The 27175-nt window shown below is 39.2% G+C and overlaps 2 protein-coding genes across 4 annotated transcripts; one reads left to right on the top strand and one right to left on the bottom strand.

Moving 5' to 3' along the window:
* The first annotated feature begins 572 nt into the window (after positions 1-572).
* Positions 573-18353, top strand: si:dkey-264d12.5 (coiled-coil domain-containing protein 30). Of its 2 annotated transcripts, XM_050037998.1 has the most exons (21): positions 573-960; positions 3238-3414; positions 3511-3631; positions 5348-5559; positions 5639-5731; positions 6181-6346; positions 7006-7077; positions 9195-9310; positions 10845-10952; positions 11445-11543; positions 14167-14289; positions 14521-14619; positions 14727-14824; positions 14934-15042; positions 15292-15404; positions 15716-15857; positions 16168-16304; positions 16442-16559; positions 17195-17256; positions 17351-17550; positions 18110-18353. In XM_050037998.1, the coding sequence occupies exons 1-21, from the start codon at positions 946-948 to the stop codon at positions 18160-18162; spliced, it is 2433 nt and encodes an 810-aa protein (XP_049893955.1). In that variant the 5' UTR covers positions 573-945; the 3' UTR covers positions 18163-18353. The 2 variants fall into 2 exon arrangements, with proteins under 2 accessions (XP_049893955.1, XP_049893956.1); XM_050037999.1 differs by lacking the exon at positions 11445-11543.
* A 103-nt stretch (positions 18354-18456) lies between these two features.
* On the bottom strand, positions 18457-27092 carry LOC126385955 (alpha-1,3-galactosyltransferase 2-like). Of its 2 annotated transcripts, none has more exons than XM_050038002.1 (6): positions 26964-27092; positions 24020-24091; positions 23812-23901; positions 23606-23701; positions 20942-21079; positions 18457-20791 (listed from the first exon to the last, which is right to left on the bottom strand). In XM_050038002.1, the coding sequence occupies exons 1-6, from the start codon at positions 26984-26986 to the stop codon at positions 20107-20109; spliced, it is 1104 nt and encodes a 367-aa protein (XP_049893959.1). In that variant the 5' UTR covers positions 26987-27092; the 3' UTR covers positions 18457-20106. The 2 variants fall into 2 exon arrangements, with proteins under 2 accessions (XP_049893959.1, XP_049893960.1); XM_050038003.1 differs by having other exon boundaries at positions 24020-24119; positions 26964-27089.
* Between the last annotated feature and the right edge of the window lie 83 nt (positions 27093-27175).

The raw sequence follows: 27175 nt of genomic DNA on the forward strand, positions 1-27175 counted from the left end.
TGTCTCCCAATCTCTTTATGTGTGCAAAACAGTAATCAACCATAAAAATATTTATGGACTACCTGGATTTTGCTAGGTGCTTTTTGCAGCAGGTCATTTTTGCTATAGCTGGACTAGCCAAATATTAAAAATATTACCCCCCCCCCAACCCCCCCAAAAAAAGAGGTATAGGGTCAGTTTACTCAAAGGGCATGTCATGCCTCCTTGAAATATAACTCTCATAGGCAACATCTTCAGTATTACAGAATTGTATCATGTATTGGATATTTTTTACTGATGGCAAGAAAGCTTAATTCACCCTACTCAAGTAAATGCTTCAGATTTAGAATAGGACTTATTAATTAGGACTAATTAAATCAATTATTTACATTCCACCTCTGCTTGTAATACATGCATCGCATCATTTTCACTAAGCCAAAGATTAAATGTGAAATGATTCTTACACGAAGTTTCATTTTTACTGGTGTTTATTAGTGATTTTGAACTATTCACGCTGTTCACAGCCCCACAAGACCCCTTCAAGGACCGACGGACAGCCCACAATCACAGCGCGCAAGACCCGTGAGTTTTTACAAGTAGTAACAGACACAGAGAGATACTCTTTACTGTACATTCCTCCAGCCTCTGCTCACATCACGTTTCCACTCTTCGTCGCTGCTTTTTGACGATAAAGTTTCGACTTTCTGTTTATTAAATCCCGACAAAGACGGTGGGAAGTTGAGTGGGTGCATTCTTGTCCGTTACGTACCGTTATTACCGTTGGACAGCAGCTGGGAGAGACGATAGTGGGACGTTTACGTCGTGGTGTTGTGGAGGCTGAGCTCTGTACCGATGCCAGCGGACTTTCGGTGCTCGCAGTCGGACTTTTTCGGACTAAAATTAAAGGCTGAAATGTGATAAATGTGATGGTTAACCTTGGTCGAAAGTTTTCCGCCTTCAGGACTAATGGACCAATCAGAGGTACGAACACAGTCTGCTTTTTCTTCGTTTAGTTTACTTCACGGTTAGCTAAAACCTAACGGTAAAACTGTAAACCGTTAAACAAATAATGAACGTGGACGCTGCAAAGATGGTGAAGAGATTAAATTGACTTTCTAACAGTCTCCCATTTGTCACTTTAAAGGTTTAAAACATCATCTTAGTCCACCCTGTATCACACAACAGTATCACCAGCTTGTTTCAGCTCTACAAACTGTACTGTTTACACTGGGTGCATATTTGTCCTCGTTGTTTTGGCTGCACCAGCCCTTCAAATAGATTATTTATGTCTTGTGCATTGTGCACATATTTCCTCTCTGATATCCTGATATGGTTTGCATCTTAGGAAAATTTGGGTTCACCAGACGATACAAATGTATTTTGCTCTGGGAAAACTTGTGTTTGTTATTGAATGAGAGTTGGTTTGATGTCAGCAAACTGTCTCTAAATATGAAGAAAAGTAAATTCATGGTTGTTGGAAATCTAACAGAAATTGATGGGGATTTTGAATGAAGATGAGATGTTGAAATTGAAACATTTCTTAGTGGTTGTAAATGATCATAAACAAACATTGAAACAACATATTGACCATATTAAAGGAAACATTTCTAAGTCAGTAGCAATCCTGTATAAATCTAGGGACATATTAAACCCCCAATGCCTTGTATTTAATTCATTTTTCACTCATATTATATATCTTATTGTGTCTTACACAAAAGCAAGCCATAGGTATTGATATTGTAATAATAATAATAATACTACACAATAAAATGTATTTGATATAGCACCTTTCACAGAAATGAAGTGCCTCACAAAATACCATCAAGCAATCCAACAATGAAACATGCAATCAATAAAAACAAAGGCAATAAAACAAGGCAACAAAAAGAAAGTTTAATTTAGGGTACATACACGCTACTGAGGCCTCAAACAGAAACACACCAGGGAACAAGCACTGGACAATTTAGGGTGGGAGAAGGCCATTTCCGCAGACCGTAAACCTAATGGAAGAGTTTAAAAGTGTTGGAGCCACGACTTCAAAGGCACGATCACCTTTTGTTTTCAGTCTGGAGCAGGGGACAGACAGTAGATTGGTTATTATGATCACACCAACGTGCTGTTTTAACTGTAATGACTTGGTATATTATAAAAAAATGCAAATAATGTACAGACCAAAATCAAAGTCACTCCCTGACTGTGCACAAATGTTTTTTTTAGTACAAGAGAGCAATACGATCTGACATATTTGTAAGTTTACCACACAAAAAGCCCCCCAAAACAGAGATTACAAGCTATTGTTGGGGTTAAATTGTATAACAATGCAATTATAGATTTAAAAATGATTAAATTAAAAATTAAAAATGATCATCTTTGGTTTTTTAAAAGAATGGTTTACAAAGCTATTTTTGAGGGTTACAAGGGTCTGAATGATTTGGATTTTTTTTTTTAGCTTTAATTGTTAAGAACGTAGAGCAGCCTTGTATTGTTTACACTTATTGTCATATGTGTGATGACTAAATAAATAAAGCACACACACATAATAAAACACAAACAAAAAAAGATGTGTGGGTTTCAGCAAGTGTGGCTGCAGAGCATGTGATTAAACATAATAACTAAGCTGTAAGGACTTCACATTAACACAGATGAAATAAAGTGTGATCAGTTAGCCTATTGTTCTGTTATCCAGTTATTCCCAGTGTCAGACCACCACAGATAAACAAGGAGGAAGCTGTTCAGCGGAAACATTTTGGCAATGCCAGCTGTCTCCACAGAGAGAAACAGCTGCTGCCCAAAATGTGCAAATAACTTTCGCCACAGCCAAAAGAGGTGGCAGCTATCTCACTATAGTTCAGAGTTGTAGAGCCTTTGTTGATATAGATTGTTTTTACAAGCTTTTTGCCATCTTGAGATATGACATGTTAGCGTTATTACGACCAGGAAAAAAACATAAGGTTGATTATCACCTCATCTTATCTGAAAATGTTGTTTATGTATTTTAATCTTGTATCACCATCACTTTCTCTCACAGAAGTGAACTGGAGTTGAAGGGTGAGATAAAGAAATAGGCCACATATTTTAATAATGATATTGTATCTACAGAGTAGAATTACATAATGTTCACATTAGAGAATAATTGCAAAGATGTCATTCAGTGTCTCCTCCAACAATGCAAGTAGTCAGAGACAGTGAGCCCTTTATAAGTATCAGATCAAGTCAGCTGTTTGTGACCATGTCCACATGTCACCACACCATCCCCAGGAAGAGCTGCAGCAGATCGCCACATGGTTCACTGAGGAGGAACTCGCTCCTGACTCCCCTAGGGAGGCTCAGCTGTGTTTGCTATGGAGGGCTCTCCAGCGCACAAGAAGCCGTCTGAACAGTGTGAAATGGGACCTGGATACCCAGCGCTCCCAGCACTTAGCAGAGATGGCAGAGGTAAGTCATCACTATTGTGTTATCAGTGACATCAGAGACGGTCAAGAAGAGCAAGAATAATTCAAGGTCTGTGTCAATTTTCTGTTTCTCTGTAAGGTACGCAAGTCCTTGGAGCAGATCCGGATCTTTACAGAGCACAAAGATGTTTTAGCTCAGGAGATACAAGACGAAAACGACCAGCTCAATAACCAGCTGCAACGTCTAATATCCCTTCAAGGTACCTGCACACCATCTACAAATAAGAATAATCCAACAGACAGCAACAGTTCAGGGAGTTACTGATAAAATGAAGAAACATAAGCTTACTTGCATGGGTAGAAAGTCCAAACAGGATTAACTGAGAGTCCACAGGTAACAGGAGTGAGGCAGGGAAACGTGCAGGCTGACAGAGCCATATTCAGAGTCTGGTAGGTTCTAGGTAACTGGATGTATGTCTGAAAGCAACAGCACGACATATATGTAGACAATCTGGTGGGCTGGTTATACACTGCAGGGCTGATGAGGGAAAGTTGAAACAGGTGAGCAGGTAAATGAGAGTCAGATGACTGGGATAGTCTGAGGGCATTTGTAGTGGCCATTTTACATGCTCAAGTTCCCTATGCCACTTAGGCCTTGTCTAAGCATACATGGGTTTATTTGCAAATGAAGCTTTTTCGATGTGTTTTGGTGTTTGGTCCAAACTGTGTTTTAGGTCACTGAAAGTGGACCTTTTGTGAAACTGTGTCCAGGGTAAAGATGTTGAGAAAGTCACAAATGAGGCAGCATTTCATGCAATGGCAGACATGGCCAAAATAGTGCTAGCTCTAACCTTGCTAACAGGACTTTTTACATGTTTTTTTTTTTCTGTTACGGCTTATCCTGTTGGGGGTCACAGGGGCGCTGGAGCCTATCCCAGCTGACATTGAGCGAGAGGGGGGACTCCACCTTGGACAGGTTGCCAGACTATCACAGGGCTGACATACAACAAACAACAACCATTCACTCCTACCAATTAACCTGCATGTCTTTGGACTGTGGGAGAGGGCTGGAATACCCGGAGAAAAGCCACACTGACACAGGGAGAACATGCAAGCTCTGCACAGAGGGGCTCCCCCTCCCTTGGGTTTGAACCAGGATCCCCTCTTGCTGTGAGGCGACAATGCTAACCACAGCACCACTGTGCCACCACTGCAACAGCAAGTCCTCTGTTAATAGCTTTTTTCAGGCGTCTGATTGGCCAACATCTTCTTTTTCTTTGCGTGGCTTTTGCGTTATGGTTATATTGCTGCCTGTTGGTTTGGCATTCTCTTGACAGCACTTTAATTGTGTTTTCATTTGGACGGAGGTTTATTTTAAAACAGTGCTTGTGTGGATGGGGATTTTCCTGAGAATGAAGGGTTGTTTTAAAAAATACTCTTGTCTGTGTGTACAAGGCCCTCCAGTTCAACCTGTTTTTGAAGACCCAGTGTACTCTAATGAAGCAGGCAAACCTTGAAGGAGGTTTATTTGAGATTACAAATACAACAGGTCCTGTTCCTACTTAGTTTTTTTTCACACAATCTTGCACATTATCGCACACTGTAACACTGTACAACACGGTCAAAAACTTATTGCAATCCAAACCTACACAGATTTCACAGCATCTTCCTCACCATTTTGTACCAATTTATTTTTTGGCCATGCACACTGAATGGCCTTCCTGCACCATACTTACACTGTATGACAAAATAATAGTTAATATAAACATAACCTAAGCATAGTTAGGACATAGGACTGTGGCTAAAGGGAGGGACAGAAAGGCAGAACAGGAACAAAAGGACTGAGGGTGACATTGTGATACCAGCCAGTGAGCATTTATCCCTAAAGAACACAAGCCATGTTGGCAAAGCTGCCTCAAACTGATGATTTTAAATCATTATAAATCCTACTCTGTCACCATCTTCTGTTGTGACAGATGCCCAGATAAGTGAGGTGGCTAAGATGCTGTACCAGCAGGGTCTCACAGAGCTGATTCACAGCAGCCCCAGTGAGCAGGTGGCCTACCTGCTGGTGGAGAGAGCCTCCTTACTTGAGACGAATGAGGGTCCTGGCAATCTAACGGGTGATGGAAGCACAGCCAGCACACTGGGGACCGAAGCCCAGGCGCTGAACACCACTGCACACCAGGTTAGAGGAAGAACCTAAAGACATGAAGTACACAAACACTTGTCTTATTCTGATGATGTGGTCTAATGTTATTCCACAGTCTTCCCACAAGGGGGCACCACGTCATAGCCAGAGCCCATGGAAGAGACTCTTTGGACACAAAGCATCACAGAGCAAACATACTTTTATTCCTGTATGTGTTTTTATTGGCAGTAATGTTTCTGCATCCCATACTAACAAACACTAAAAACTGCACTCAGTTTCATTACAAAATTAGTGACAATCAGCCGCACTGGCTTTATTTTGTGTATCGCAACATGCACGCTTGAATATAAGGATGTCTTTGCATGTTTTCCATTCAAAACTCCCGTTCAGCAGCATCCACATTAACTGCAACTTTTTTTTTGTTCCAGTGTTATTAAGCTCTGTTACCAGCTCAGACTAGGGAACTTTGCATGGCAGAAGAAATTCAAGACACTACACCACTGATGCATCTTGATCCAGTGCACTTCTCAAGGTCTCTTATCTGTTCTTGCATGTGTTTACGAACATGTCTTGTTTGTATTCATCAGTTCTCGTTATAGTGCGGCAAATATTTTCCTGCTGGTCATTTGGTCAGTTGCTCTGTCCTTCTCTCTTCAGACTGAGGCCAGGCACTTGGCCGGCCAGCCAAGCAGCGTGGAGAGGGAGTATTTCCGTCTGGAGCGGGATGTGGAGGAGGGCTCCCGCCGGCTGGCCATGGCCCACAATGAGATCCGGCGTTTGAATGATGAGTTGGAGTCTGCTCACTTGACCCAAAGAGCTTATGGTGGGAGAAATTAATCAGCTATTTACAAACAGTTTGTCATTCTGAAAGAGATTTTCCATGGTGATAACACAGTAGCTTGACGTCATCACTATCTCAGCGTTTCCTCTAGGTTCCTTTACAATTAAAGGAACACTTCACCCACAAAACGATCTCTTGTATGTCAATTACTCACCTGGAATTTGTGAAGAATAATTGTTTTTTTCTTGCATGCCTCTATGGTGAACAGAGAATCCAAAAAATAAATTCTTGATGAGTCACAAGGAATTGCATTTTGATATAGTTCTTAAGTTTAGAGATTAAACATGATTACCTATGACCTTTTTTCTTCATTCACCATGGAGGCGTGCAAGAAAATCTAATCATTCTTCACAAATTTAATGTAACTGAGGGTGAGCAGTATACAAATAATAATGTTGTGGGTGAAGTATTCCTTTAGATCATGGTTTCCAGCACTGCTAGAAAAGAAAACATCACAAACTTTCCGTAGAATCCTTAATAAATATTATATATAACGAGCTTTCAGAAGTTATTTTGCCATTATACAATATCTAAACAGACTCTGAACTAAAACTGAAGTTACCACCAACTTCCACTGCTCTCAATGGATGAGGAAACTCTGCCAGCAGCCTTGTGTTTATTCTTACATCTGTGTTTTTTAGAGCCTGAGCTGCAGGCAGCCCAGCAGGAGGTGGAGCAACTAAGACAGGAAGTACAAAAACTGAAGAAATATGGTAAGAATTCTTTTTCATGTGTGTTCTTTAGTCTGTTTCCAAAGAATTGCCATGTTACTGAGTTTATATCGGGTGTAAAAGGGAGGAAAGAAGCTGTGCTATAATCCCCGCACAGCTCAGATTCATCTATTTTATATATTTGCTTATTCTGTTCACACAGACTGGAGGTTATATCAGCACGCACTGGGTGAGAGGGAAGGAACACCCTGGACATGTCACCAGTCTATTGCACACACAATGAAACACAGTCATATTTGTAGCTTAAGAGAATTTACAGTTTCCATTTTGCATCACCTGCAGGGGTTAGCTGTGTAAATGATGCGTACGTACAAAAACCATGGATATGTGTCATATATAATCTGATGACCTATTAAGTATAAGTATCGATATGCAAACAGATGTTTATGAGTGTTTCCACATCTATTCATAGCATCCTGTGGGAGTGAAAATGATGCATGTACGTGTGCACCCAGCTCCAGAATGACTGAGATTTATAAAACAGGATCAAGTGTACGCGCGGCCTTATAAGCCTGACGAAAAGAATGCATATGCATATTTCTGTCTTTGTGTGTAGTCTACAGAGTTTTATGGTCTTTAGGCTGTGGGAGGAAGCCCACACAAATAGGGGGTGAATGTGCAAACTCCATACAGAAACATCCACCTTATTGAGCCACCCCGCTGCCCTTTATCTCATCCTCACAACAAAAATCACATTTCCTGTTAAATCATATAAAAAAAGTACCTAAAATGAAATAAAATATCAATGTTTGTTATAATACATGCAATCAACCAGCATTTCACAGAGTGTAATCCTGTAACAGGTATTATTTATTATCTGACGAGTGCTTTCCTTTTAGACAGGTTGAGGGACAGGGTAGGCATCTCAGGGACCGCCCTTCATTGGTTTAAATCCTATCTGTCTGATCGATCCTTTTCTGTGGCTGTTGGCCCTCATAAATCAGAGTTTGCCCCCCTTTCTTGTGGGGTGCCCCAAGGTTCAGTGCTTGGGCCTATCCTCTTTACGCTATACATGCTCCCTCTCAGAGATGTCATCAGCAATTTTGAAGGTATCTCATACCATATGTATGCAGATGACCTCCAGTTATATTTTTCTTTTAACCCTGATAGGACCGATGGAATTGACTCACTGTACGATTGTATGAATGTAATTAAGGACTGGATGTCTTCTAACTCCCTTCAGTTGAACGCAGCTAAAACTGAGATTTTAATTATTGCACCTGATGCCTCAGCATCTAAAGTGGCCAGCTGCTTAGGGTCCCTCAGTGCAAATGTGCGCCCCAAGTTGAGAAACCTTGGGGTCACATTTGATCAGGCCATGCTCTTCGATGACCACATCAAAACTGTCACTCGCTCCTGCTTTTTCCACCTCAAAAACATTTCCAAACTCAGATCCATGTTAACTTATTCCGAGCTAGAAATGATCATCCATGCTTTTATTTCCTCACGTCTGGATTACTGTAATTCTCTTTTCACCTGTCTCAATAAAACTTCATTAGACCGCCTCCAACTAGTCCAGAACGCTGCCGCCAGGCTTCTGTCCAGATCTCATAAGTTCACTCACATCACTCCAGTCCTGGCATCCCTGCACTGGCTCCCTGTTAATTTCAGGATCCAGCACAAGATTCTAACCATCACTTACAGAGCCCTCCATGGTCAAGCACCTGCATACTTGACGGATCTGGTGTCCTTTCACTGTCCTGTCAGGTCACTGCGGTCCGCTGAAGGCCACCTACTTACTGTCCCTCACACAAGATTAAAGACGAAAGGTGATAGAGCCTTTAAGGCTGTTGCACCGAAATGGTGGAATGCACTACCTCATGAGCTGAGAGCGGCCTCTTCCGTGGACATTTTTAAAAAGCAGTTAAAAACACATCTGTTTAGGCTTGCGTTCCATTAATTGTCCATTGTATCATCTCTGTATTTCGCTGCACTTTACTTTTTATTTGTTTTTGTGTGTTTTTGCATTGTTTCTGTTATTGTATTTTTTGTATTTTATCTTGTGAAGCACTTTGTGAGTCCTCTCTGTGAGAAGTGCTATATAAATAAAATTTACTTACTTACTTACTTACTTTACTTGTATGACTTTATTTCAAAAGAAATGGTGGAACTGCGAAAGGCCAAAGAGCTGAATGATCGTCTGGACCTTGAGATCAGAGCCCTGAGGAACAGGGTGCGCATCCTGGATGCTGAGAAGAGCTCTCTGCAGCAGACGGTAAGATACCTGCTGGAATAAGGTCTTTTGTTACTAAACATTATTGTCAGAAAACACTACATTTATGAATTTTTGCAGCAAAGACTTTCGACTTTCAGTACCAGAATAAGCTTATATTTATAGCACTTATTTTGTGGGTATGGGCCACACACTTCACTCTCAGTGATGCTTTATGTTGGTAAGATCTTATAAATTGTAAAGTATGTAAGTGGTGAAACAAACCCTTGCCCTGATTTCTTCCGATTAAGTACAGGGGCAGATATGTTAGTCTTCCTTATTTCAGACAGTAGGCCCGTATGCTGCTCTCTGTGGTCTAACACGATAAAAAAATGTAATATTTTTGGGTTTGTAAATGTTGATCAGCCAAAACAAGATTCATGATGAAGTCACTTTAGGCTCAAGGATATTGCAACAGACTCTTGTTACTGTTTTATAGACCTAAACTATCATTAGTTGCAGCCCAGCTCAGTAGTAATGTGCATTTGTTTAGTACTGTTGTGGCTATAATCCAGTGTACTGTCCATATTATTAGATCAATGGACTCATAGTTTTCACAGAGCATTCATACTGTTGTATCTGAGACACCTGTTTATTTAGCACTGCATCTGCTCAGTGTGGATGGTGTAGACACAGCTCAGTGACCACTGCGCTGGTTTGTATCAACTAAGTGATACTGCAGTTGCTTGCATTGTTTTCCTGTCTGTTAAACCAGTGGATGGGAAACAGCACAAATATTGCCACTGTCTAGAGTTGCTAACCACAGTGTGACACTGTGAACACTTCTAAATGTACATTAGAAATGTTGGCCATGGGCTTAGATGCGTAATTGTTTTTGTATTTTTTGTATTTGTGTTTTAAGTGTTAAGTGTTTCTCAATTGTCTTATAAATGTGTGCCACTGGTAATAACGTCGACAGACAAATATTTATACACATACATTATAGTTGATAAGTTGATTGACATTGAACGATCATTGACAGTGATAACTGACTCATCTTCTTTCAAGAAAAAAATACCAAAGCTTCTCAAATGTTGAGATGTGTGTCTTTTAAGCATTATAGCAAACTTAATATTTTTTAATAAGAAACTTGAATATGTCAGCTTGTGCCAAGGGAAAAATTGAAGGGACATGTTTACTACCTTTTGATGCAGTGTAGACCAGTGGCTCACAACCTTGTTCGGGTCAAGTTCCCCTAAACCAACACACTTTCAGTCACAGGCCTCCATTTGAAAATACTTCACTTCAGGAACCTCCATCTGAAAAGATTCCAGTTGCTAGATATGATTAGGACCAGATTTCTATAGTCGTCAACTACAGTTGGCAAGATAACCACAGAAGAAGTGAAACCTCTGCTCAGAATAGTCTCTTTTGACTCTTTCTCACACTGACCTCACTTCAAAAGTGAGTTAAATAGTGGAAGTAAACTTCAGAGAATTGGTGAGAACCATGGGTATAGACAAAATGTTTAATTGAGAAAATAGTCAGCAGATGAATCAGTAATGAAAATACTGTTCTGTATGTGTGTTTGCCTCAGGTGGTGTCTTTGCAGGAGAAGCTGCAACAGCTGGAGTCCACCCAGCAGGAGCAGCAGCAGCTCCTCGCTGTGCAGGTTCAGGCCAACCAGTCCACAGAGCTGGCTGAAGTAAACCTCATTGCTTAAACTCATTATGAGAACAAATAAATGTTGAAAATCTGCACAAGTTATAAAATCAAAGTATGCCTGAATTCTTATGTGAATATAGAAGCGATAAACAGAAGAAGCTCATTGCTCAGGAGTGAATAAATGAATGCAGTTTGCATTCTAATGTCATTGGTCATGCGGAGGTCTCACATGAATGCAGAGCTATGGGGAAGAAATAGATCCTTTTTGTCAGCGTTGGGTGAATTGGCATTTATTCCACTTCCCTCTGTCTCAACGAGGAACTCAAAACTCAAACATTTATCATTATCACCATGTTTGCATGTATTATAAAGGATAGATGCCAGTTTAAAGTAGGATACAGTACAGACCAACTGGTTTCAGATTTTTACTACATCACTAGTCTTGTTCCTCAAGATTCTTCAAAACGACACATCTGATAGAGGAATGTGTATATTTGTGTTGAAAAAGTAGCTTCTTGTGTCTGTCGTTTAGTGTCAAGCAGCAGAGCTAGCACAGAGCAACCAGACCTGCAGACACTTACAGGAGGAGCTCACTGCTCAGACAAGACGCCTTTTAGGAAAGGAGGAAACTGTGAGTACATAAAAATTTGAACAGACTAATGGAAGTTATCATGGATAGTTCATATTGCTGTTGAACGCACAACAATGTGGCCCCGACAGCTTCGTTTCAGCTCTCCTCCAAACAAACAAACTGATCAAAACCACCATCAAATGTCTCTTATAATGATTATAAAGAATCCTTCAAGTGTTGTGACACCAAACCTCGCAGTAAGTCCTGAAAAGCTTCCAAATTCTCTCCAATATTTATGCTGCATCTTTTTTAAATTGCAGTTTACCTTGCCAGTGCACCATGCTGTGTATCTCTTTAAGCCAATAACTTGTTTAAAGATGTCAGTGTAAATAAAAGAAAATCCTGGTTAAACACTGTATACTGGAGGATTTTTGAGCTTACAGTAAAACTGCCTGAAGACAAGACACGTATTGTTTTGAAGTATTTACAGATATATCAGGCACTGTGTGTTTGTCGGCTGATGTGTTACCAAGCACATAGTGACACAGGCTTTGTGTCTGTTATGCCTCCGTACCTGTGACAGCTGTAGCCGGAGGCGCTATGTTTCCAGGTTGACCGTTCATCATGAATGCAATATTTCAGGAACGGCTGGAGGGAATTTCTTTAAATTTGGCACAAACGTCCACTTGGACTTGGTAATTGTGACCTCTCAAAACATGTTTTTGGCCATAACTCAAGAATTCCTGCACTAATTATGACATAATCTCACAAGAGTGTCTATAATGTCTTTAATAATAGGATAAAATTATGAAGTGATCACATTTTATATCCAAAAGGTCCAAGGTCAGTTTCATTGTGACATCACAATGTATTCTGGCCATTTTTCGATGCCATATCTCAGGAACAGACGCAGAAACATTTGGTCAGATACTGAATCAGTGACACTGATCTTGGGCGTCCACCTTGAAACTGTGCTGATGTAAAGCTCTGGTAGTTTCTTTGCAGCTGCATCCATATGTGAAGCATTATCAGTTGTCATGACTACAACTTCCTACATCCTGTTTCTCTGGTAATCATTGCTCAGGCTCATTGCTTTGCTGATACTGGAAGAGATATTTCAGTCTGCTTTGTTTCAGACTCTGGGCCTATATTAATAGTGAGTGTGTGTGCAGTTAATGCTGTTGTTCTTCTCTACAGTATAATGATAATGAGTCTTATTCTGACAACTTGTACTGTCTCAGTTGCAGAGCTGCACATAATAATCAATTATTCAATTGATAAAATCGCTCGACAACTATTTTGGTTATGAATTCATGCAAAAATGCTAAAAATGTGATATTTCCAGGTTCTCAAATGTGGGGATTTGGTGATTTCCTTGGTCTTACGTTATAGTATATTTGATACTTCTGGGTTTGGAAATGTTGATCAAGGTAATTTAGGTTCAAGGACAGTGTAACAGACTCTTATCACTGTTTTATAATGTTTAATAGACCCAACGATTACTCAAGAAAATAATCTACAGATTAATCAGTAACAAACATTATTGTTAGTTGCTGCCCTACTCAGTAGTCAGGAACAGTTGCACATTTGTCCTGTGCATGTGTAGCAATAATCTAGCACACTGTCCATAATCACAGATCAGTGGACTGATTGTGCTTGCAGAGGATTCATTCTGTTTCATCTGATTTTAAAGTTCAGGTGATAGTCATTGTAGCGCCATGTGATGAAGCTCCCTGTACTTCTCTGTAGAAACAGCCTCTGAGACAGGGGTGTGGAACCTGTGGCTCTGGAGCCACATGGGGCTATTTAGCTATTCCGCATTTTTTTAAGCATTTTAATTTTTGTTTATCATTGTTTTAGGCCTACAGAAATTATGCACCTATGCACAAAATGAAAAAAAAAAGTTTAAACATTTCGTCAGCTAAAATGTGCTTCAAACTTCTGTGGCCTGGCACCTTTTTCCTAAAATTTTGCCACACCTCAAAAGTGGTGGCACCTTAGGTAGGCTATCTATAAATCCAAATCCAGAAAGTAAAGTTTCAGAGGAGAATAGAGAATTTAGTAGTGTGCGGACAGTTTCATTTGCTTTTACTGCCAGCTCTGCACAGTTTAAGTTCCAAATACTCATAAATAGCCCACTGCAGAATAGCCACCCTGTGGTAAAAAAAATAAATAATGAATGCTCATGGAGACCTACTATTAATGTTGACTGGCTAATTTGGACTTGATATTATTCTTGTTACCTTCATTATGAGGCTACAAAAAATATGTTTTGTGGCTCCAAATAGATTTTAATTTTGTTATTTTGGTCAAAAATGGTTCTTCTGATAGTAAAGGTTGGCGACCCCTGTTCTAAGTGAAAACGCCATGTTTCTCATTGGAATAATATACGTCAATAGAGTGATAACTTCCATTTCACCAAATATACACCTAATGCCTTTTATTCAATCCATTTAAAGTCTGTGCTACATGTATTATATAAGGGTGCAAACTGCAATGTGACTGGTTGGCAGAGGCACACAGCTACAGACTACAAAGTATCACCTGTTGGAAGCTTTGGTGCCTCTATTATTATCAAATGTAAAAGCTCCCACCAGTCAAACCTTTAAAGTGCACTGTGATTGTGGACCCTGTGCTGAGACAGACATTTGGTAACTGCATTGATCTTCATAATGTGTCTCAGGTGGTGTCTCTGCAGAGAGAGGTGGAGCGGCTGGAGTCAGCCCTGCAGGAGCAGCAGCAGCAGGCTGAGCAGCAGCTCCTCACTGTGCAGGCTCGGGCCAACCAGGCTAATGAGATAGTCAAAGTAAGTCTCACTGTACAAATCCTGGAGCATAACGAGAGATTATATCCGCTTTAACTGCTATTTTTTATTTGTATTTTTATGTCAAACAGCAAAGGTTCAACACAGTTTTATTAATCTCTATGTGCATATCTCTGACCGACCCTAAACACATAAGTATGAAGAAACGTGACTCATGAAATTAAGTTGTGGTCGATGAATGGTACCTGAATATTGATCTTGTTGTGTTTCCAGTCCCAGGCAGCTGAATTGATTCAGAGCAATGAGATCTGCAGAGATTTACAAAACAAGCTCAGCACTCAGCCCAGATGCCTGCTCAAGACAGAGTCAGAAGTGAGTACTTCAAAACAATTATCGAGAAGATTTTTTTTAAGAGAAATGGACTGCAATAGTCTTTGCTGCTTGTGCATGACGTCAAAAACTTTTTCTTATCCTCTCAGATACATTCCCTCAAGCAGCAGCTGGATCCTTCCCATAATGAGCTGGATAATCTTGTAGCTACCATCTGCGCCAAAGAAAATGATTTTCAGCAACAAAAGTAGGAAATTCTACCTCTGTACACCATCCAGCAGCTACTGTATGTGCATGCCAACTCTCAGTGTTGCAGAAACGTATCTTTTAGTAAAGGTTTCTGTGTGTGTTTGAAGGCTGCAGAAGCAAAAAGATGCAGATTTGCAGCGTTGTGAAAACACTCACTGTCAGCAAGACGATAAAGAACTACAGCTGCTGCAGAAGGAAGAGAACACACTGCGGAAGGTAATGTTTACATATTTGAATTTACTGGAAAATTTACCAGGCCTACTGTCTGGTGACGTGTTTTACCTTCCATTTATTGCGCGACCTTTGACCAGTATTTAAGGGCAGAAACTGTTCCCACCCACGTGTTTATATCAGAGAAACCCAAGCTGTACATTTATTTGAATGTGTCAGTGTGAGTTGCACAATGTACTACATGTACTGTGAATTCCCATCACTGCTGATGACTGTCTGTATTTTGCACCATAGGAGTGTCCTGATTATCAAGACGCAGTGAAGGCTCTATTGGCCACCCAAGATGAGTGCGAGACACTCAAGAAGGAGATCTGTGACACCCTTAAATGCCTCGACAAAGAGCGGAGGTAATAGGCTCATGAGTATGATGTTGCTGTCAGCTGAAAAGCACAACACAAACTAAAGCTTGACGAGACTGTAGTTTATATTTTAGCCCAGGGATTCTTAAAGTTTTGATGGCTGAGTGCCAATATAGGGAACCAGCACATCACTGAGAGCCACACAGCTTCAATACATAAGATGTCAGCCACTTTCAAGAAGCTGTCCTGCACAAACTCTCCATCACTCACCGGCTTACCATGCTTTGCAACTTTGTGAGCTACCATATAGCCTGCCTGTGTTACAGCTTCTCTCCTTCTCGTGGTCCATCTCTTTACAGTAAATACCATGAAATGAAGGAAAAGCACAAGGCCAAGCTGTGTCGAGCCAAACAGAAATGTGACGATGAAACCAAATGGCGCGACGAGAAGATACAAAATCTAGAGCGAGAACTGTCCTTGTGTTCCCATTCAGTAGCAAAGGTAAATCTGCAGTTTGTCCTGCCTTCCACAAACAAAACCAGGATGTTTGAGGTGGGGCAACTGGATCCCACTAACATGTTGATGGTTCAATCTCTTGAGCATGTTGTTTTAAATTCAGTTATTTGTTTTATAATTAATTAATGTTCAGGACTGATTTCAGTAAGAATATTTATTCTCACCTCCGTTGATATAAGAATGTTTGCCCTGGAAAAAAGATTACGGCTTCTCTCCTTCTGTATGTTAATATGTTGACTCAGTGACCGCCTTAGCAGGATGTCATGGAAAGCATTAAACTGTTTTTCTTTTACAGGAAAAGGAGCTTACCATAAGTATCACTGTTGAAAATCAGAAACTACTTGTTGAGAGGAGAAGGCTCCTGCAACAGCTAGATGAGGAGGAGCACAACAAGAAAGCCAGTAATCTAACAGCCTCTTTGTCCAAATGCAGGTACTGAATTAACAATTCGTCAACACTAAATCACACAACGAAACAGAGTCTAAACATTATGTTCAAAGGATTACTGCACATTTAGCTAAGGTGTCGTCACTGACAAAGATCTCTTCATTGTTTGCTTTAATCTCAAGGGTGGATTTTCTGGAGATGGAAAACAAGAAACTAGGAAACAGAATACTCCACATGTCCAATCAGCTAGCTGTTGTGGAACGCAGCCTGCAAAACATGCAGTCACTCCACTTTGCTGAGGTACCGGGCATGTCTACTTCATCTTTATACACAGGCTACGATCTGGATTTACTGCTGTAGTTGGGTCATTGTAAAGCTACTTTACATCAACTACATTCCTGACTAGAACTAGATATTTTACTGAAGTAAAAGTAGTGATACCATATTGTAAAATTACTCTGTTACAATCAAAAGTCCTGAATTTAAAAAAATTACTATGAATGTCTGTACAAAATATCCATCCAGTACTGTAGCTGTTGAGATATTTCAGTCTCGATCGAAGTGGTGGACCAACTAACCAACAGTGCCATCCCTAGAGCCATGCATAGCACAGCTTAAAATGGACAGACAACTTTGTTATTAGATCTTTATCATGAGTTCGGTAAAAATGTTAAGTTTAGTCAGGGAAAAGGCCACATTAGTGCTGGATTTAAAAAGTTTATGTTCTCCACTGTGGTCATTGTAACACACCGCAGGTTGTTGGGCTCAGCCCCCACAGACTTTGCTTCTGCCACAGTGTTTGACAAATACTGAGCGACCTACTTTGCTGTTTCTGGAGCCAGAGGCCTCCATCTTTGCTAAATACTGTCTAAAAGAGAGAGATGTATTTCTTTTCAAAACGATATATTAATCCAACATCATTTTTGTTTTATTAGGAACTGAAGAAAACATCTAATCTTATGCAGGTTTTCAAATCCCTCCCTGTGCAAACCTCAAGGTAAGTCTGATCCCAATTTAGAATTTAAGCAAAACCTGTTTGCTTGCTAAATAAAACGCAATAAAATGACTGTGAATTTTGATTGTGTCTCCAGTGTGAAGATGCCTGAGCCGTCTGAAGTTCAGAGCCTCTTGGACAACACTCAGAGCAAGCAGACAGACGTGACTTCCTCCCCTCATCGTTCGATCTCTGGACCCCTGTCTCGATCGGCAGAGATGGGCTACCTGAATCTGACCTCAGCTCAGAGAAAGTCAGACCACTCTGCTCCCTCGGCCGCCCTCAGCAGCTCAGACAGTATGTGTTCCTGAGACTTCCTGTCGATCTGCAACATGAATATACTGTACAGAGATGATTTTATTTGTAAGAAAATTAAATTAATGATCAAAATTCTGTGCCGTTATGTTTAATTTTCAAGTTTATACTGAGCACTACAAATCTGAACCTTCCCAAATCTGAGAAAAACTTTGCAACAGTTTCTTGTGTGAAACACTTTAAATATTTCTGTAAAAAATAAATCCACATCCTTTAACAGTTCCAAATCCACACTTGAAGCTTGTCTAAAAACCTGACCCAATTTGAATTTACCCTCAACAGGCGAACACAACATACACGCAACTGTCTGAGTTTCCATCATGTGGTTTTTCTTCACACTCTTTCTTGTTTTTTCCTTTTCACAAATGCATGTGGTTTTGCATAGCTTCACTCTGGGCCCTGTTGTCATGGTGAAACCACAGTATATACTGTAGCAACTGTTCATTCTTAGCTGGCATTAGGAGCTGCAGCTCTGAAGCTTTAAGTAAAATATACTTTTATTATCAAAGTCCTCAAAATGTCCTTTTTGTTCTGATTGCAGGGGCTGGCTGCCTGATGTATTCCTTGGCATTTATACCAGGAACAGTCAATTGAGGGGCTGCAACTAACAATTACCTGTATTATTGACTATTCAGATGATTATTTTTATGATGTATCTATCAATCATTTAGTCTATAAAATGTCAAATAGATGTGAAAAAAAAAACAATTTCCTGGAGCTCAAAGTGACGTCTTCAAATTGCTTCTTTTGTCCAGCAAACAGTTGAAAACCTAAAGACTCTTAATTGACTATCATAAATGATTAAGAAAAGCAAATTCTCACATTTAAGAAGCTGGAACCTGCAAATGTTTGACACTTTTGCTTGAAAAATGACAGAGACAATTAATTGTTTATCAAAGCAGTTGCATATAATTTTCTTTTGATTTTCAAAGATCTGTTTAACACACTGAGACATCTGAATAGACAGTTTCTACATCTCAATTTTTACCCCCATTTCAAACTATCATGCATACACAATATTAAAACATTTAGTATAATGTGTAAGAACAGAGCCAGATTTGGGTCCTTTAAGTACTCAAACATATAGCCAACACTGCTACTCCAAAACTTGGACATTTTAGAGAACCGAAGTGGCTCAATTACAAACTATTCAAATAAACAGCACCAGAAATACTGACCAAACTAAATCATCTTCATTATTGTTGTTTCACCAGTGTCTCTAGAGTGCAGCCAGGGCAACTTGTTGCACAACGCAAAAGGAGCTTTCAGCAATACCTTTTGATGAAGTCAGACCACCTGCAACAGGCTGCAAAGATGTAGAACAGTTATATGAGACCTTAATGTAAATGTTAATAACTCACTGTACTCTCAAAGGTGCTGTTTGTACCTCTGGAGAAAGATAGTTTATTGTCAAATCTCATTTTCAGGTCCTCAAATACCAACGCTTTGGATTGGGTAATCGGACCAACCAAAACATTGATATTTGACAACGTTCTCCAGAGTTACATACAGCATTTAGCATTATATAAATTAAGTAACTATTAAATGCATTTTTTGTTTCTCTAAAAGAAAGACAGAGACATGTCTGGGACATTATGTTGGGATATTATATTTCTCCTTAACAAAAGTCTTACAAAACGTCTTTGAAATAATTCCTTAAAAAACAAATACAAGTATTGTCCCTGCAGAAAAGCAGCTCATGCAGCAGTAAATGTGACCCAGCCTGTTTGGAAGAATGCCACCTATACATCTGCTTAAAACTACTTGTTTACCAGCGAGCTCTGTAAAGCCTGCACACATAGTTTGCAAGGTTACGACTACAAAACGCATTTGCACTCACGCATCTTACTCCAACAGTATAAATGTATAAAAGGTCAGTCATCATCAGCCATATCAGTTCATTTTAAATGTCCTGAGTGAAAAACAATAAACATTATACAAATATATAAATACATGAATGAACAAAACTGGTAAACCCAGTGTGAAATGCCAAGTAAACAAAATTTCAACATTCACTATTGAGCAAACTCCAATGTCACTGCAATCAGTTCAAATTCAATTCAAAATTTCTGGCTTCTACTCAAGTTTTACAGAGTTCAGAATGAAAATCAGTTGCAACAGCTTGTCTTGTTTCAGGTCCTATATCTCAATAAACAGACAGATGTGTGGTTTCTATTCTAATGTCTTCTTCAGAAGACGAAATGAAACTGTCTGCATCCTGCACGACATTAAAAAAAAAAAAAGGAAGCCATTATCTTCACTGTAGTTGTGGATTATTTGGTTCATTTAACCCTCATTTCTGAGTGACAATAAATATATATTATGTGATGTAATCTAATGTAAATGTCTTTAGCTAAGCTAAGCGTGTAGCGGGGAGAGAGCGAGAGAGGGAATGACATGCAGCAAAGGGCCACTGGCTGGAATCGAACCCAGGCCGCTGCAGCAACAGTCTTGTACATGGGCGCAGTGTTTGTCAGATAGTTTTCATGCCATTTGTAAAACACAGGAAGGGATTTTACACACTGAATACTAAACACACTAAGGTGTACGAAGTGTGTCGTAATGTTTCAGCGCCCAAAGTAGTCGATTGACTCGTATGTCACTCCTGTAGCCGATGCTGGTGTCCCAGCAGTACTCCGGAGAGAGCACCCTGCTTGGTTTGTGAAGCCACATGTACTTGTTGAGGTGACTCTCATCGTGCCACAGAGCCTCCACATTGTTCTGCTTGTCCTCCATGATGCTCTGGTAGCAGGCCTCAGTCAGTGCTTTTACACTCTTCCACGAGCCTCCGAAGACGGCAGCATGGTAGTAGAAGTCCCCACTTTGCATGAACGCCTTGGATTCTGGGTTGCGGTCGTACGTAAACAGCATCTCTGGGAGGTGGTAGTAATGGGCGTGGAGCAGGGCCACAGACTCGCCCAGAGCCTCTGAGCCAAATCTCCCTGTGAACACCTGATCCACGTCAAAGCAGAAGATGTGTGTGCAGCTGTGACGAATGTCTGACTCTATGACATCTGATATGGTCTTCATTCGCATCATAGAGATGTCCTGCCACCTGGAGTTCTTCTCCACTTTGAAAACCTTTATGCTTCGCTGAGGAGCGAGCTTGATGTCCGGCACCTTCTCTGGCACATCCGTAAAGACATAATATGTCACGGGCAAACCCAACATGAAGTGCTGCTCTGCGGAGTTCAGGAAGGTCGCCAGGTACACATCCAGGTACCTTTAGTGAAAATGAAGACAAGAACAAAGTCATGTTTTATTTCCTTACATTTTAATGGCTTCCGCAGTCAAACAAAAAGGCACTAAATGAAATTCAGGTGTGACGACAGTTTATCCATACAGTTATGACACTGTTTATGTGGGAACCAACCTGCCAACAGCAAACACTGTGAGAGCCACAGAGGATCTTTTCATCTTGTGCGCCTGGTCGTAAAGGTCAGGGTCAAACATCCCTTCCCAGATGATGGGAGCATTCCAGGATGTACAAGTTTGCACATCAGGTCTGGACCTGAAACACAAGACAACTCAAAGTTATAAGTATTTTCTATAATCAACTATAGCAAAGTGACACATCACCTGGAGCACAATGACCTAAAAAAACATTAACAAGCAGCAGCATTACAGTAAGTTTCACTTCTGGACTTTAAGTACTTTACTTCATCGTATTTTTTTTCCTGAGCCAAGAGTCAGTAAATGTCACAAGAATTCTGCAGCATGTGCAGGGTTTTTTTTGATTAAACTAAAGTTATTCTTGAGAGACAAAACTATGTCACTGATTGGTTGCTTCGTTTTCCTCTGCTCCATTTAAAATTGGCTTGTGAGTGAAATCATCAGTGCTCCTTGGCTAAAGTAAAACACAAATATTCTCGGCCGTCAGCTTTACTTCTGAGAGTACGAGATATGGTGCTAATTGGTTTTATGTAGACAGGACACTTTTGTGCGTCATCACAATGCCTGGCATTATTTTCCACTTGCTTTGATGACTGAGAGGAGATCAAATATTTAGAAACCCTGTGAAATTGCATTTTAAGTTTCACTGCCAACAGATTTCTTTTTTTTAAAGCAATGCGGTGCTTTTATCTTTTATCTCGGAAACTGGATTGGTGTAATGTAAGAAATGCCATTTTAAAGACTTCTCACAAAGTGTTCTAAAGAGTTTCAACTTTTAGTTATATATTTTTATTAAGGGGTTTATCGCAAGCAGACAACCAATTACCAATTGCTAAAAAAAAAAAAAAAAAAGAATATAGTATATACTTGCAGGTACAAAGACTATTGTGGGTTTGCAGCAGTTTAAACAGCAGGACTTAAAACCTTCTTTCCTCATTATTCTTTTTTAAACAGTGTGTACCCTATAACATTTTCTTTAACTATTTCACATCGTGAAAAAGGGATGTGTAACAAAGGTATACATGATCAAATTGGGAGACATTCCAGTACATAATTTCTAAGCTGGTTAGAAGACCAGGCATTGTCAATTCCAAAAAATGTGCCCATGACTGTCGCACATAGAGGGTCCAGTTTGACCACAACATTGTAAAGCTATTCATTTGTAGGTGAAGTGAGAAGGTAATTTTTTCTGTATATTTGAAAGTGTTTTAACTTCAATATGTGCACGTGACGGTATGGGCACCTGGGGGCTAAGACGGAAAATAGACCCTCCAGAATAACAAACATGAGAGCAAAGACAACTGGAATGTACATACAATATACGTATATGTAGGTGGAGGTGAAACAAATAGCCAAACATATTGTGTCTGCTCTTGTTCATCCCCCTCTTAAAGACCACACTTTAGAGCCGCTGCAGCGACCAAGAACATTAACAAAAAGTCTTTCATACCAAATGCAATAACTTTGCTAAACTCACAAACATCATTTGCACTTGAACCAGGTCTGTGATTGTTGTCCGCACTGTGCATGTTGTGTTACTTATTGTATGTATTGACATTTTTCTACAACGTGCCAAATTTGTGGACAATAAAAATTATTACTATCACTGTGACCAAGTACATTTCACTCTATAGTGATGCTGTAATGATTACACTAATTTGTATTGTAAATGATTACACTAATTTGTATTGTAAATTTGTCTTCTCAGTTCAGTTTATTAATCATTCAGTCTTAAGAATGTCCTAACACTAAATATGCTAAAATAATGCACAAAAAACGAAAAAGATCTTTGTTTTGATCATTTTACTGTATAAATGACCTAAAAATTATTAATCAATCATCCAAATAGTTGCAGATGACATTTCTGTCAATCCACTAATCAGTTAATGGACTGATTGTTTCAGCTCTATTTCATTTATCAGCTCTGTTAATCGTGATGTGCAAGACAACATCCACATTTAAAAACATTAAATATTGCAGAAATATACACATCGAGGTTTTATACATTAAATAAAATTACTGTTCGCGTGTGAAAATTGAGGCCTAGAACAGAAACCTGTGGCGTCTACAGCAACCAGTAACTACACACCTACATCTTCTCAGAACAAATATAAATATGGGAAATTCCAAAGACCACCAACTTTTTCTTTTTTTTTTTTAATGTCTGATTCGAAACCTGCGGCTTCTGAATACGTCAAACAGCGGCAACGTGACTGTCTGTGCAGCCAAAGCTTGAGAGAGTACTTCACCCACAAAATGATGTGTGAATCAATTAGTCGTGCCCTGTTACCTTGAATTCCTGAGAAAACTTGCCTGCATGGAAAAGTTTTACTTTTAGTTCAGTGTTAAATAATTTTATTTTGTGTGAAAATGCTGTGTTAATGAAGTACTGAGCATACGACTGGATAAATAAGACTTGGATTATACTGCATGAGTTGTGTGAGAGTTTGTAAATGGATGACTGCTGTTGTTAAACAGTGGTCCCCAGTCACTCAATAAATCAAAATGTTCGCCCTTTTACGTGGAGGCAGGTAAGAAAAAAACAAGTTTTATCCACCATTTCAAGGTAACACTGCATTACTAACTGACATACAAAAGATCATTTTGTGGGCGAAGCTCTACTTTAAGGTCTTAACAGTCTTACCAAAGATCGAGGGTGGCGTCCACACTGCAGTCCAGACTCAGCATCTTTGCACTTTCCAAAGAGCATTTGTCCATCGGCAGGAGGCCTATTAAAAGCCTGATATGAAAAACAAAATTTACAACCAAATCTAAATAATGTAATGTTTGCATTATTGTTAATAATTAATCTAGTATGTGGTTTCTTGTTAAATATAAATACAGACTCACCTCAGAGATGGAGATATTAAGTATAAAACACAGAGCGTGACAGGAATGCCAAGCAGACACTTCAGAAGAGTCTTCGTCCTCTGAATGTGTCTGCAGGGAGAGAAAAAACACAAAGACAGACAGATTAAACAGAAAATGCTGAATCCTAATTCAGAGGACGCAAAACTGTGTGGCCCAACAGCCTCAGCAATAAAAAGATGTTAGATACCCCATTGTTGAAACACTCTGGTGTCCAAGCTCTGCAGACCCTGAACTCTGTTGAGGAGGAATGTGAGGGCACCTGAAGATTCATGGAGGAAATGGTGACTCTGAGATAAGAGATAAGAGAAGGAGGAGCTACACAGTTTACCTTTTTAAAGCGATGATACCTGAGTAAATTATGATCCAAAAAATATATTTTTCATTACTTTAAAGATGTTTTTTTTTTTCAATTTAACGACATAAAAAAGTAAATGCATTACACAGTGAGTTTATTAACATTGTTTATGTCCACCATTGACTTCCAATCATGTTGTATATTAAACTAGGTGTCAAATGATAACTAATTCTCATTAAAATCAAAGAGCATGTGGTGGTCATTTACTCAAGATAATTCAAACAGCAACAAGCAAAGTTAATACTCGGTATTTGACATCTGTATTTTAAACAGTATAGTTTAAAAAAGACTTTGAGAACTTACATTTTATTTATTGTATATGCTGTTTTCTGTAAATATTGATTCTGCATTTTTAGACTTTGCACTGTTTTAAAAGGAAACTATGCCCATTTTTAAAATGCATACATGTTATATGGTCTATGACAGTACAAAAATATTAGTTAACATAAACAACTCTCTCCCAAATCCAAAAACTAGAGTGCTAAAACTCAAATTTGTGATGTCATTGGGTATAAAGTCTGGAGCTTTTCTGATTCAGAACTGAGAACACCTCAGTAGAATAAAACTCATTATGTAGATCTACAAAATAAATCAGTCTCTCATTCACTGTCAATGAAGCAGCTTCAGACTTTATACTTGCTGAAATCACATTTTTGAGACTCACTTCGCTGATTTCTGGCTTTGAGAGCGAGCAGCTCATGTTCACAAATATTGATTCACCTTCCCTAAGCCATGAAAATAATATATAAGAATTTTAAATGTAGGTTGTGTTCCCTTTGTATCCTATATTCAAGGTAAATTTATGATCGTGACTGCATCAGTTAACTTTTTCTGTTTTGTGTGGAGCACAAAGTTAATTTTTTTGCAAGACACCAAACTTTAATTACTGTAAGTTAATCTGGAGCACACTGAGCTGATACGAAGGACAACATGTAAAATACTGTAAGTGACAATTGACACTACTGCATGGCAGCATTTGACAGTCATCAAAAGGCGAGACACCACATTTTTTTGTTCCTGTTTTCAAACATATTCAGTTGCCATCAAGGCAGTAATTTTCCATTTACACTTCCCTTTAATATATATATATTTTTTTGCACAGTATCTTTATTAGGTCTTTTTCAAAGTAGTGCAAGACATACAAGAAAAATAAGGATAAAGGTAAAAAAAAAGGGCAAATAAAAAGAGTGAGTAAAACAAGTGCAAAAACTGAACAGGGCGTACACTTCAAGCAATAACATACATTGTTGCCTCACTAGTACTCTAAGTTCAAACACAAATTCTCAAGGAAGAGGTGAATGGCCTATTATAGATCGTATCAATGATCAGGGTCCCCATTAAACTTGGTAAGATGGTCTAAAAATGGCTGCCAAGTCTGGTAGAACTTCTTAAGATTGTTCATCATGCTGTATTGAATTTTCTCCATGTGCAGTACAGAGGTAAGTTCTGTCAGCCATGTCTTGAAAACGGGTACAATTTCTGACTTCCAGTGCATCAAAATCAGTCTCTTTGCTATTATCATTCCATACATAATAGTGTTCTGGACAGGGAGGGTTTGAGTCAGTAAAGACAGAGAATAGCCAAACAGTGCCATCTATGGCTCAGGCTTGAACACACAATTATACATTTCAGAAAACCATTTGAACACTTTACTCCAGAAATCATGCAACTTTGGACACGTCCAGAAAAGATGGGCTAGGGAGCCATCAGCAGACTTACAGCGATCACATAAAGGAGAGATTGTAGGATAGATTCTATGTAATTTAGTTTTTGAGTAGTGAAGTCTATGCATGACCTTAAATTGAATTAACTGATGTCTGACATTAATTGAACAGTACTGAATCCTACTGAGGCTCTCCTCCCAAACATTATCATCAATCTGTACTTCCCTTCAATATTCACACATGTTCAAAATGTCCCCCTAATATATTCATAAAAACATAAATGGCTACAGCCTTGTTCATTGTTTCTGTAGCAAAGCTACTCATGAGGCAGAAATATTTGCACGTTACACTGATTCAATGAATTCAAAAGAAGTGTTGATATTATGGTGTGAAATACTTAAAATCACACACTTTCTGTTAAAGAAGAAGTATGACAGATGATGAATCAGACACTTTCTGTTAAAGAAGAAGTATGACAGATGATGAATCAGACAAGATGTTTGCAGCTTTTACAGCTTTCAGTGTCTGATGTTGTGAACACATTTTAGTCTGCACCAGCCCAGCCTTTAAGAATTCATGTTATCTGTGTAATTTTTGCAAATTGGTGAGTTTTCATCAGCAGCACTTGGGCTGATTACATGCAACATTAATACTTCTCCATTTCCTCAGATGTTAATGTTTGTATTTTGCATAGAGGCATAATGGCATTATGTAGTTGCTGATCATGTAACATAATAATAAAATGAAATGAAATTAAAAATATAATAATTAATTTGAATGTTGGTAAACGTGAAGAATAAAACCATCTTTTCCCCTTTAATATGCTTGTATATATGCTTTATACTTTTTAAACTTTATCATGAATCTCTGGTGGAGTTATTTAAGAAATCAGGTTAGTTGACACACTAAGAGTTCATTATAAGGAAGATGCAGGTAAAAAAACATTAGAAACTGCTGGAGGTTGTCGTCTGATTTAAATAGCCTGATCATTTGTTTTCAAATGCAAATTAAACTGAACTCGTTAGACTTCAAGTAACCCAAGAAGCTGTTGATCACTGAGCAGGTTCCTACACACAACGATTAATCTGACATAAAAGGTGTTGACAACTTACCTGTGAGTCGCTGTCACCCACATACATCCATAACTCCGCTAACAAAAAAGATTCACAGGCTAATAGTGCCACCGGGATTTTAAAGGTTGTGGCTCACTGTAGTACAGTCCTGTGCGTCCTCAGTGTAAGTGGGAAGGGCGTGTCTCAGTGTAATGGTGTCCTCTGGAATCAGTTTACAGCTGAGGCATGTGGGCCAGGCTGCGCACAGGTGA

This window comes from Epinephelus moara, chromosome 24, assembly GCF_006386435.1.
Source record: "Epinephelus moara isolate mb chromosome 24, YSFRI_EMoa_1.0, whole genome shotgun sequence".
In the NCBI taxonomy this organism is placed as follows: Eukaryota; Metazoa; Chordata; class Actinopteri; order Perciformes; family Serranidae; genus Epinephelus; species Epinephelus moara.

Bases quoted from the DNA above. Each gene is read 5' to 3' on its own strand.
- si:dkey-264d12.5 (XM_050037998.1), top strand. The intron at 15,405-15,715 runs GTAATAGGCTCA...ATCTCTTTACAG, and splicing joins TGCCTCGACAAAGAGCGGAG to TAAATACCATGAAATGAAGG. The intron at 15,858-16,167 runs GTAAATCTGCAG...TTTCTTTTACAG, and splicing joins GTTCCCATTCAGTAGCAAAG to GAAAAGGAGCTTACCATAAG.
- LOC126385955 (XM_050038002.1), bottom strand. From the start codon at position 26,986: ATGTGGGTGACAGCGACTCACAG. The intron at 23,902-24,019 runs GTATCTAACATC...CTCTCCCTGCAG, and splicing joins CAGAGTGTTTCAACAATGGG to ACACATTCAGAGGACGAAGA. The intron at 23,702-23,811 runs GTGAGTCTGTAT...TTTTCATATCAG, and splicing joins TTAATATCTCCATCTCTGAG to GCTTTTAATAGGCCTCCTGC.